This window comes from Choloepus didactylus, chromosome 4, assembly GCF_015220235.1.
Source record: "Choloepus didactylus isolate mChoDid1 chromosome 4, mChoDid1.pri, whole genome shotgun sequence".
In the NCBI taxonomy this organism is placed as follows: Eukaryota; Metazoa; Chordata; class Mammalia; order Pilosa; family Megalonychidae; genus Choloepus; species Choloepus didactylus.
Genome location: NC_051310.1, coordinates 114,722,430 through 114,735,944, shown reverse-complemented (window position 1 = coordinate 114,735,944; position 13,515 = coordinate 114,722,430). Strand labels below are relative to the sequence as shown.

Here is a 13,515-nt window from a genome sequence, read left to right as displayed (position 1 = left end):
GTTTAATATTTCTACATTTTTCCCCAGTCCCTCAGGGGGACTTTGCAAATACATTTTTATTCTCTACCCAAATTACTTTGGGATGTATTGGGGTTTCACACTAACCTGTACAAACCAATCAGCTCTCACTCCCTATTCAAACTTCTATGTACTTATGGTGTTTGAATAAACTGATCATACAAGTTAAATTATTTGGTGTCAATACACTACTTTTGATACTGGATTGAATATCTAAACAGAAGATCAGTAAGAAAATAGAGGACCTGAACAACACTATAAACCAACTAGATCTAACCAATATATATATCGGTTAGAACACTTCATCTTACAATAGCAGAATACACATTCCCTTCATTTGCACAGTGATCATTCTCTAGGGTAGACCATGTTAGGGCACAAGAGAAATCTCAGTAAATTAAAAAATATTAAAATCAGAAAAAGTAACATTTCTGACCACAGTGAAATGAAGCTAGAAATCAATAACAGAAAGAAACTAGGAAATTTACAAATGTGGAAACTAAATAGCACACTCTTAAACAGTGGGTTAAAGAACAAATTACAAGAGAAATTAAAAATACTTACAGAATTCTGGAAGATGGCAGTTAGGACAGACAGGGAAAAAAACACCTCCATGAAAAATACTAGATAAAAGCCAGAAAGTGACCCAGAACACCAGTTCCAGCACTGCACCAGCTGGACAAGTTCTGCTAAATCCACAGGGACCGTGCACTTGGTGAAACCGGGATTCTGCATTCTGAAATGAGTGAGTAAGCCTGCGGAATATCCAGCAGCCACGCTGCGGTGTGGGGAAACTGTGGGTTGGCGTTTGGAGTTGGACTAGTTCTTTTTTGAAAAACCCACAAGCAGCTGCAGATGCGGCAGCGAGATCTGCACAGTGAAGCATGGCAGGAACTGGCTGTGAGTACGCCTCCATATCTGGCATGAATGATAGCCTTTTGTGCACCCGTTGCTAATTCTCTCAGTGCAAGGCAGGCAGAAGTTAGCCAAAAGGGAAATAACCATGCCCCTTACAGCCATCTTCCGGCGGGCTGGGAATGCTCCTACCCGGCAACGTCGCTACAGCCCGGAGCCACACTAAAAAACCCAGTGTGACGGGAAGTGATTCCGGCATCGTATGCACTCCAACAATATCGGGTGTGGACAATAGGCTTTTGCACACCCATAGCTAATTGTCCCGGAGCTAGGACGGTGCAGCTGTGTGAAAAGGTGGAAATTAACACACCCCATACAGCCATCCTTTCAGCAGGCTGGGAATGCCCCTACACGGTCTGGTGGCCCAGAACTTCCCTTGAGGGACGGCACGCACTTGTGATGTAGCACAGCCTTCCCTAGCAGAGGCCCTGGGAGGGCATGGCTCTGAAGAGGGACCCACTCGGAAATCCCAGGGACCAAGTGCCAATACCAAGGACTTCTGGGTCAGCAGCAGAGACAATCTGTGGTGAGACTGAACTGGAGGTTTAGACTCTTGCAACAGCCTTAAATCTCCAGGGACACCTGGGAGGTTTGATCATTAAAGCAGCCCTCCCTCCCTCACTGCTCAGACACACGCCCCACATTCAGGGCAGAAAGCGCCAACAACATACCCAAACTTAGTGCACCAATTGGATCCCCACAAGAATCAGACCCCTACCCACCACAAAGACAAAGTTGGGGAGAACTGACTTGCTGGGAGTTGGTAGCTCGCAGATGCCACCTGCTGGTTAGTTACAAAAAGTTACGCCACCAAGCTGTAGATTTGACAAATTAGAGATTGGATTTTGAATTAGCCTATGTATCCTAAAAGAACCCTATTGAGTTAAGCAAATGCCAGGAGGCCAAAACAAACAGAAAATTTTAAAACATATAAAAAAAACAGATGATGTGGATAACCCAAACCCAAACACCCAAATCCAAAGATCAGAGGAGACACACTACTTGGAGCAATTAATGAAAGAGCTAAACACAAACAACGGGAGCATGGCACGGGATATAAAGGACATGAGGAAGACCCTAGAAGAGCATAAAGAAGAAATTGCAAGAGTAAATAAAAAAATAGATGATCTTATGGAAATAAAAGAAACTGTCAACCAAATTAAAAAGATTCTGGATACTCCTAGTACAAGACTAGAGGAAGCTGAACAACAAATCAGCAACCTGGAGGATGACAAAATGGAAAATGAAAGAACAAAAGAAAGAATGGGGGAAAAATTGAAAAAATCGAAATGGACCTCAGGGATATGATAGATAAAATAAAATGTCCAAATATAGGACTCATTGGTGTCCGAGAAGGGTAAAGGTCTAGAAAGAGTATTCAAAGAAATTGTTGAGGAAAAATTCCCAAACCTTCTACACAACATACATACACAAAGCATAAATGCCCAGCAAACTCCAAATAGAATAAATCCAAGTAAACCCACTCCAAGACATATTCTGATCAGACTGTCAAATACTGAAGAGAAGGAGCAAGTTCTGAAAGCAGCAAGAGAAAAGCAATTCACCACATAAAAGGAAATAACGTAAGACTTAAGTAGTGACTACTCAGCAGCCACCATGGAGGCGAGAAGGCAGTGGCATGACATATTTAAAATTCTGAGAGGGAAAAATTGCCAACCGAGAATTCTTTATCCAGCAAGGCCTTCCTTCAGATTTGAGGGAGAGCTCAAATTTTTCACAAACAAAGAAATGTTGAGAGATTTTGCTAATAAAAAACCTGGCCTACTTCAGATACTAAAGGAAGTCCTATTGACAGAGAAACAAAGAAAGGAGAGAAAGATATGGAGAAAGGTTCAGAATTAAAGAGATTTAATATTGGTTCATTAAAGGACAATAAGAGAGGGGGGAAAATGTATCTGACAAACATAAACGAAAGGATAGGATGGCTGATTCAAGAAATGCCTTCACAGTAATAATGTTGAATGTAAATGGGTTAAACTCCCCAATTAAAAGATATAGATTGGCAGAATGGATCAAAAAATACGAACCATCAATATATTGCATACAAGAGACACATCTTAAACACAGGGACACAAATTGAAAGTGCAAGGATGGAAAAAATATTTCATGCAAGCTACAGCCAAAAGAACGCAGGAGTAGCAATATTAATCTCAGATAAAATAGACTTTAAATGCAAAGATATTATGAGAGACGAAGAAGGCCACGACATGTTAATAAAAGGGGCAATTCAACAAGAAGAAATAACAATCATAAATGTTTATGCATCCAGTCATAGTGCCACCAAATACATGAGACAAACACTGGCAAAACTAAAGGAAGCAACAGATGTTTCCACAATAATTGTGGGAGAATTCAACACATCACTCTCTCCTATAGATAGATCAACCAGACAGAAGACCAATAAGGAAATTGAAAACCTAAACAATCTGATAAATGAATTAGATTTAACAGACATATACAGGACATTACATCCCAAATCACCAGGATACACATACTTTTCTAGTGCTCACGGAACTTTCTCCAGAATAGATCATATGCTGGGACATAAAACAAGCCTCAATAAATTTAAAAAGATTGAAATTATTGAAAGCACATTCTCTGACCACAATGGAATACAATTAGAAGTCAATAACCATCAGAGACTTAGAAAATTCACAAATACCTGGAGGTTAAACAACACACTCCTAAACAATCAGTGGGTTAAAGAAGAAATAACGAGAGAAATTGCTAAATATTTAGAGATGAATGAAAATGAGAACACAACATATCAAAACCTGCAGCAAATATGCAGCAAAAGCAGTACTGAGGCAAATATGTACCTGCAGCAAATATGCAGCAAAAGCAGTACTGAGGGGAAGTTTATAGCACTAAACACATACAACAAAAAGGAAGAAAGAGCTAAAATCACAGAAGTAATGGAGCAATTGAAGAAGCTAGAAAATGAACAGCAAACTAATCCTAAACCAAGTAGAAGAAAAGAATAACAAGGATTAAAGTAGAAATAAATGATGTAGAGAACAAAAAAACAATAGAGAGAATAAATAACACCAAGAGTTGGTTCTTTGAGAAGAGCAACAAGATTGATAAGCCCCTAGCTAGACTGACAAAATCAAAAAGAGAGAAGACCCATATAAACTAATGAATGAGAAAGGTGACATTACTGTGAATCCTGAAGAAATTTAAAAAATTATAAGACATACTATGAACAACTGTATGCCAACAAACTAGATAATGTAGAGGAAATAGACAATTTTCTGGAAACATATTAACAACCTAGACTGACCAGAGAAGAAATAGAAGATCTCAGCCAACCAATCACAGGCAAAGAAATCCAACCAGTCATCAAAAATCTTCCCACAAATAAATGCCCAGGGCCAGATGGCTTCACAGGGGAATTCTACCAAGCTTTCCAAAAAGAACTGACACCAATCTTACTTAAACTCTTTCAAAACATTGAAGAAAATGGAAGACTACCTAACACATTTTATGACGCTAACATCAATCTAATACCAAAACCAGGCAAAGATGCCACAAAAAAGGAAAACTACAGGCCAATCTCCCTAATGAATATAGATGCAAAAATTCTCAACAAAGTACTTGCAAATCGAATCCAAAGACACATTTAGAAAATCACACACCACGACCAAGTGGGGTTCATTCCAGGCATGCAAGGATGGTTCAACATAAGAAAATCAATCAATGTACTACAACACATTAACAAATCAAAAAAGAAAAATCAAATGATCATCTCAATAGATGCTGAAAAAGCATTTGACAAAATCCAACATCCCCTTTTGATAAAAACACTTCAAAAGGTAGGAATTGAAGGAAACTTCCTCAGTATGATAAAGGGCATATATGAAAACCCTAAGCCAGCATAGTACTCAATGATGAGAGACTGAAAGCCTTCCATCTAAGATCAGGAACGAGACAAGGATGCCCACTGTGACCACTGTTATTCAACATTGTTCTAGAAGTCCTAGCTAGGGCAATCAGGCAAGACAAAAAAATAAAAGGCATCCAAATTGGAAAAGAAGAAGTGAAACTGTCATTATTTGCAGATGATATGATCTTATATCTGGAAAACCCTGAGAAATTGACAGTACAGCTATTGGAGCTAATAAACATATTTAGCAAAGTAGCGGGATGCAAGATTAATGCACATAACTCAGTAATGTTTCTATACACTAGAAATGAAAGAAGTGAAGGGACACTCAAGAAAAAGATGCCATTTTCAATAGCAACTAAGAAAATCAAGTACCTAGGAATAAACTTAACCAAAGACATAAAAGACATATACAAAGACAATTACATAACTCTACTAAAAGAAATAGAAAGGGACTTAAAAGATGGAAAAATATTCCATTTTCATGGATAGGAAGGCTAAATGTCATTAAGATGTCAATTCTACCCAAACTCATCTACAGATTCAATGCAATCCCAATCAAAATTCCAACAACTTGCTTTGCAGACTTGGAAAAGCTAGTTATCAAATATATTTGGAAAGGGAAGATGCCTTGAATTGCTAAAAACACTCTAAAAAAGAAAAGCAAAGTGGGAGGACTTACACTCCCTGACTTTGAAGCTTGCTGTAAAGCCACAGTAGCCAAAACAGCATGGTACTGGCACAAAGATAGATATATCGATCAATGGAATTGAATTGAGAATTCGGAGATAGACCCCGAGATCTATGGCCGAATGATCTTTGATAAGGCCCCCAAAGCCACTAAACTGGGACATAACAGTCTTTTCAACAAGTTGGGCTGGGAGAGTTGGATATCCATATCCAAAAGAATGAAAGAAGACCACTACCTCACACCCTACACAAAAATTAACTCAAAGTGGATCAAAGAGCTCAATATAAAAGATGGCACCATAGAACTCCTAGAATATAGTGTAATGAGACATCTTCAAGACCTTGTATTAGGAGGTCACTTCCTAGACCTTACATCCAAAGCACAAGCAACAAAGGAGAAAATAGATAAATGGGAACTTCTCAAGCTTAGAAGTTTCTGTACCTCAAAGGAATTTGTCAAAAAGGCGAAGAGGCAGCCAACTCAATGGGAAAAAATTTTTTGAAACCATGTATCTGACAAAAGACTGATATCTTGCATATACAAAGAAATCCTGCAAGTTGATGACAATAGTACAGGCAGCCCAATTATAAATAGGCAAAAGACATGAAGAGTCAGTTCTCTGAAGAGGAAATACAAATGGCCAAGAAACACATGAAAAAATGTTCAGCTTCACTACCTATTAGAGAGATGCAAATTAAGACCACAATGAGATACCATCTCACACCAATTAGAATGGCTGCCATTAAACAAACAGGAAACTACAAATGCTGGAGAGGATGTGGAGAAATTGGAAATCTTATTCATTGTTGGTGGGACTGTATAGTGGTTCAGCCACTCTGGAAGACAATCTGGCAGTTCCTTAGAAAACTCGATACAGAATTACTCTTTAATCCAGCAATTGCACTTCTCGGTATATACCTGGAAGTTCTGAAAGCAGTGATGCGAACAGATATCTGCACGCCAATGTTCACAGCAGCATTATTCACAATTGCCAAGAGATGGAAACAACCCAAATGTCCTTCAGCAGATGAATGGATAAATAAAATGTGGTATATACACACAATGGAATACCATGCAGCGGTAAGAAGTAACAATGTTGTGAAACATATGAATGTTGGATGAACCTTGAAGACATAATGCTGAGCGAAATAAGCCAGGCTCAAAAAGAGAAATATTATATGCTACCACTTATGTGAACATTGCTGGGGGTGTTGGGCTTCCCTGCCTCAATGGTTGCTGGTTGTGCTCACAGACATTGGGGACTGATGGTTTGATGGGCTGAGCCCTCAATCACAGGACTTGCCCTTGGGAAGACTGTTACTGCATATGAGAGGCTAGGCCTGCCTATAATTGTGCCTAAGTGTCTCCTCCTGAATGCTTCTTTGTTGCTCAGATGTGGCACTCTCTCTTGAGCTACACCAGCTTGGCAGATGAAATCACTGCCCTCCCCCCTACATGGGATCTGACATCCAGGGGTGTAAATACCCCTGGCACCGTGGAGTATGACTCCTGGGGAGGAATCTGTACCAGGCATTGTGGGATGGAGAACATCTTCTTTACCAAAAGGGGGATGTGAAATGAAATGAAATAAGTTTCAGTGGCTGAGAGATTCTGAAAGGAGCTGAGAGGTCACTCTGTTGGTCACTCTTGTGCATAATATAGATAACCCTTTTTAGGTTCTAATGAATTGGACTAGCTAGCAGTAAATACCTGAAACTATCAAACTACAACCCAGAACCCTTCACTCTTGAAGACGATTGTATAAAAATATAGCTTATGAGGGGTGACAGTGTGATTGGGAAAGCCACGTGGATCACACTCCCCTTTATCCAGTGTATGGATGGATGAGTAGAAAAACGGGGGCAAAAAAAAAAAAAAGCATCCAGTGATCTTTTATACTTTAATTGTTCTTTTTTGCTTTAATTTTTATTCTTATTACTTTTGTGTGTGTGGTAATGAGAATGTTGAAAAATTAATTTTGGTCATGGACGCACAACTATATGTTGGTACTGTGAACAATTGATTGTACGCTTTGTATGACTGCATGGTATGTGAATACATCTCAATAAAATTGAATCATTAAAAAAAATACACTATGATAACCAAAAAAAAAGATGCTTACAGACAAATGAAAACAAAGACATGATATACGAAAACTTATGCGATGTGGAGAAGGCAGTGCTCAGAGGGTAATTTATAGCTATGAATGCCTGTATTAAAAAAGAAAAATGCTCTCAAATTAATAATCTAACTTTATATCTTGAGGGACTAGAAAAACAAGAGCAAAGTAATTCCAAAGTTAGCAGAAGAAAAGAAATAATTAAGAGCAGAAATAAATGAAATAGAGAGTAGAAAAACAATTGAAAGAATAAACAAACAAAATATTGGTTTTTTGAAAAAGTCAGTAAAATTGACAAACCTTTAACTAGGAAAAATAATGCAAATAACTAAAGTTAAACAGAAAAATGGTGATATCATTACCGACCTTAAAGAACGTCATTAAGAATTGTATGCCAACAAACTAGATAATCTAGAACAAATGGAAAAATTCCTAGAAATAAATCAGTTACCCAAAATGACTCAAGAAGAAATAGAAAACATCAACAAATGTATAAGTACAGAGATTGAATCAATAATTAAAATGCTTTCACTAGTGAAATCTACTAAATACTTAAAGGAGAATTCATGTCAATCCTTCTCAAACTCTTCCAGAGAATTCAAGAGGAAGCAATACTTCCTAATTCATTCTATGAGGCCAGCATAACTCTGATTTCAAAGCCTGGTAAAGATATCACAAGAAAAGAAAGTTACACACCAATTTCCCTTATGAATATAGATGCAAAAATCGTTAACAAGATGCTAGCAAAATGAATCCAGCAGTATATTTAAAATATTATACACCATGACAAAGTAGGATTTATCCCAGGAATGCAAGGGTGGTTCACCATACAAAAATCAACTAATATAGCATACTACATAAGTAGAATGAAGAAAAAAAATGAAGAAAAAAAAACCACATGGTTATCTCAGTAGATGTAGAAAAGGCATTAGACAGAATCTGGCACCCTTTCTTGATTAAAAAAAAACACTCAGAAAAATAGGAATAGAAGGGAATTTTCTTAACATGTTAAATGCTGTTTATGAAAGATCCACAGCTAACATCATACTCAAGCTTAAAGCTTTCCCCATAAGATCAGGAATGAAACAAGGATGCCCACCCTCATCACTGCTATTCAATATTGTACTAGAAGTTCTTGCTAGAGCAATTAGGCAAGAAAAAGAAATAAAAGGCACTAACGTTGGAAAGGAAGAAGTAAAACTATATTTGCAGATGACGTGATCTTACATATAGAAAACCCAAAGGAATTTTTAACAAAACTATTAAAGCTAATAAATGAATTCTGCAAAGCTGGAAAACAAGATCAGCATGCAAAAAACATTTATGTTCTTATACACTAGCAATAAACAATCTGAAGAGAAAATTAAGAAAACAATTCTATTTACAGTAACATCTAAAATAATAAAATACCTAGGAAGAGATTTAACTAAGGATATTAAAGACTTGTGTACTGAAAACTATAAAACACTGCTGAAAACAATCAAAGAAGACCTAAATAAATGGCAAGACATCCCATGTTCATTGACTGGAAGACTTGGCATTGTTAAGATGTATTACCAAAAGCGATTTATAAATTCAATATCAACCCTATTTAAATTCCCATAGCCTTTTTTGCAGAAATGGAAATCCCCAAATTTATATAGACCTGCAAGGAACCCTGAATAGCCTAAACAATCTTGAAAAAGAAGAGCTGGTTTGGAGAACTCACACTTCCTGACTTCAGATTTTCTTATAGTGACAGGAATCAAAACATTGTGGTACTGGCACAAAAATAGACAAATAGATCACTGGAACAGGATTGAAAGTGTAGGAATAGACCCACACATCTGTGGCCAGTTGAATTTTGACAAGGGAGCTAACTACATTCAATAGAGAAAGATTCGTCTATTTAACAAGTGGTGTTGAGAAAACTGGATATCCACACGCAGAAAATTGAACTTAGACTCTCTCTCACACTATCAACTCAAAATGGATCAAGGACCTAAATATAAGAGCTAAAACTCTTAAAAGATAATATAGTGACAGATCTTCATGACTGGTATTCAGAAGTGGATTCTGAGATATGACACCAAAAGCACAAGCAACGAAAGAAACAATAGATAAATTTGATTTTATCAAAATAAACTTTTGTGCATCAAATGAAATGATTGAGAAAGTAAAAGGACAATCTGCAGAAAGGGAAAAAATAGTTTCAGGCCTTATGTAAGTTAAGGGTTTAATATCCAGAATATATAAATAACTTTTACTGCAAAAACAAGAAGACAAAACAATCCAATTTAAAAAACGGGCCAAGAACTTTAATAGACATTTCTTCAAAAAAGATACACAAACGACCAATAAATACATGAAAAGAATCTCAACATTATTAGCCATTAGGGACATGCAAATTAAAACCACAATGAGAGAAACCTTGTCACACCCACAAAGCTGGCTATTATTTAAAAGAAGAAGAAGGAGGAGGAGGGGGGGGGAGGGGAGGGGGAGGAGGAGGAGGAGAAGGGGGAGGGGAGGAGGAGGAGGAGGAGGAAAAGAAAAAAATAACAAGTGTTGGAGAGGCTATAGGGAAATTGAGACTCTAGTGCATTGTTGGTGGGAATGTAAAATGGTGCAACCGCTGTGGAAAGCAGTGCTTAAAAAGTTAAATATAGAATTATATTATAATTCTTTATTTAACTTTTAATTCTGGAAATCTGGTAATCTCACTTTTAAATCTGGTAATCTCACTTCCAGATTTATACCCACCCAAAGAGAGTGAGAACAGGATCGCAAACAGATACTTGTACAACAGTGTTTATAGGAGCATTATTCATAATAGCTGAAAGCTGGAAAGAACCCAAATATCCATCAACAAATGAATAGTCAAAATGTGGTACATATACATGATGGAATATTATTTGGCCGTAAGAAAAAATGAAGTTATGAGATATACTGCATCATGGAAGAACCTTGAAAACATATTCGGTGAAATAAGCAAGACGCATAAGGACAAAAATTGTATGATATCACTTATAAGAGATATCTAAAAAAGCAAGTTTACAGAGATAAACAGCAGATTAAAGGTTATGGGAGAGTAGGGGGAGGATGGGGCAAGGGGGTGGGGAGGGGTGTGTTTTTTTTTTAATTTTAAAAATTAAGAAAACAAAAGAACCATGATTAAAGGGCTTCTTCCATGCCCTTTATATTACATGATCCTTTACATTTCAAAACCAGTGTGTGATGTCTCAATTATTTTTATTTCAAAATGCAATTCCCTGGAGCTATTGCAGAGAAGAAATCAATTCCACCAAAATGCTGAACAACATTATCAAAAAAATAGTATCTCTATGAAATAAGTCAGGCTGGTAATATTACAGTCTTTGACACATAAGGACACTGAGGAATGAAAAGGTAATGTAACTTGCTCTAAATAACAAAGCTAGTGTGTTGGTTTGAATCTGTTATGTCTCCCACAAAAGCATGTTCTTTAACGCAATTTTGTGGGGGCAGACTTTTTAGTCTTTTGATTAGGGTGGGGCATTTGATTAGGTTAGTTCCATTGAGATTTGACCCACCCAAATGTAGGTGACACCTTTGATTAAATTATTTCCATGGAGGTGTGGACCCCACCTATTCAGGGTGGGTCTTGATTAGTTCACAAGAGCCAACACAGATGCTGATGCTTGGAGATGCAGACAGAAGGACGGTTTGAAGATGCTAAGCTAAGAGATGAAGCCCAGAGTTTGCCCAGGAGAAGCTAAGAGAGGACTCCCAGATGCTTAGAGAGAAACACCCCAGGAAAACCAAGCAGAGCGCTGAGAGAAGCTATTATAAAATTCCCCTTTATAAAAGCCAATCCATTTCTGGTATTTTGCATAACAGCAGCATTACCAAACCAGAACAGCTAGTTAGTGGCAGGAGGTAGAACTAGAGTTCAGGTTTTCAAAAGTGCTCTTTCTACTCTTCTGTGCAGGTTCAGGTTTCTCTACTTTCCTGAAAAGAAAACTATCAGCATTTAGGAATAATTTCTACTTTGGTGTTTTCACTATTAGCTGTGATTTCCCTCCTTTATTCAAGTGCACTGCTCCTTTTCTGCCCCCTTGCAGGTCAAGCTTTCTTGCTTTGGCTTTTAATTGTTTCATGTTGAAAACAGAAACATGTGAATCTGCTTCTGCTCCAAGGCAATGAGGTCCCCAGATGTCTCTTCGCATTCACTTCTCTGCAGTTTAGGTGTCTTCCAAAGTAGAAAACTGAACAGTTTGCCTTCTGCTGAGGGAATCAGAATGTTTACATTTCTTTCATCCTGTTTGGATCTGTGTTGTTCAGATATTCTCACTGACAAGAAAAGGATAAGCAGCATCCATCCTGTAATCACTAATCTCACAGAAATAAAGTAGGTGGTTTTGTTAATTTGTGGGATCATTTTCCCAGTAACCTCCCCTTCAGATTATTTGGTATATAGGGCAGAAGTATATTGATTCATTTCCCATTTATTGCACACTTTGTGTGTACCTGGTATTCTTCTAATTCATCAATATTGGAAAACAAAGGATGTGAGAAATTTACAACCCTAGTTCCTGTTTTAATAATGGTATAACGGGTATATTATCAAAGTACTTTATTTTATTTGGTGTGAGGTAAAAGAAAAGCATCTTTTTGTAACCCTTGGAAAATAACAAAGTAATTTTCTTGAGGGCATTTGTTTTTCTATTTAACAATTATTTCACATTAGTCAACAAGTTGTTTCATTATCCATAAAGAACAGAACTCTGTACAAAATAGTTAGAAAATATAAACGGGTATGTTTGCAGTTTAAAGAGTAAAGATGGTAGGCATTCTTATTTACTTATAATTCTATAAATAAAAGTACCATTCTTGAGGAGATATGTATGGGTGATGATTTTTCTGTTAGGCTGGAGAACAAATAATCAACCAATCTTCCAAGAAAAGGTTAGTCTTTGACTGACAGAAAGGCAAGGATTTTCGTTTCTGTGGGACAACTTGGATGTCTTGAAAGTATAGGTTTTGGATGGTACAAGTCCCAAATCTAGTGAGAGCTCCAATTCTAAATACAAGGATCAGGTAAAAAAGTGACCAGGGAAGAGAGGAGTTGTGGTTTGTTTTTGGTTTTTTATTTTGTTTTTTTTGTTTGTTTGTTTTTTAATGACAAAATAAATTAGAGAACAGGATTCATTCTCAAGTAATAGGTATTGTGCGAGAAAGTATTTTACACAAAAGATACCACTCTTGGTCAGGTATCATCTATAAATATCTTGGTCCAACTGTTTTTTTGCCATAAGGCTTGTTGTAGGTTATAGGAGCCTCTAGGAAACTAGAATTTAGACCTTCCTACTGAATTTGTGTTTGTTTAAGGGTGGAGGGCAGAACCTGGTACACTCCTCACAGAGGACGACTTTGGATAGCAGCCACAGCCAAAAAACCCTCTACTCAAGAAGTCTCAGAACTCCAGGCTACATATCGCCTTCTTCGTGGAAAAGGTAACAACCCTATATCCTCCTTTCAATCTTACTTTATGGAGAGAAGTCATTGATTTTTATTTTCTTTCACTTCCTTCTTCCTGTGGCTTTTTCTTGGGTTAAAAGGAGTTTTAAACCTTTTGTTTGTTTGTTTGTTTGTTTATAGCAGATCATAGGCACCTTTTCAGAGCACTAATTCATCAAACAGTGCAAGTAAAAATACCATTTTATAACCCCAGAAGTCAACCAACTAGACTTCATTTTATGTGAGAAAATTTTCTCCTATCTTTTTTACTATGAAGGTGAAATGACTACTGTAAACTCTGGGATGTTTACATTGGGAAGAAGAAGCACAAAAAAGAAATTTTTATATGGAGTGACCCAAATAGAAACCATCTATCAAGTTTGGATA

General features: G+C 37.1%; 1 protein-coding gene across 3 annotated transcripts in view; it reads left to right on the top strand.

The window, feature by feature from the left end:
• TRIP4 (thyroid hormone receptor interactor 4) overlaps positions 1 to 13,515 on the top strand; it is a 98,003-nt gene that overhangs the window by 47,860 nt on the left and 36,628 nt on the right. For all 3 annotated transcript variants that reach the window (XR_005216445.1, XM_037833718.1, XM_037833719.1), the window contains one exon: positions 13,000 to 13,124. Coding sequence is in view for 2 of the 3 variants with exons in the window: in XM_037833718.1 (XP_037689646.1) it covers positions 13,000 to 13,124 (125 nt within the window). In the remaining variant the exon portion in view is untranslated. The remainder of the gene's footprint in view (positions 1 to 12,999; positions 13,125 to 13,515) is intronic.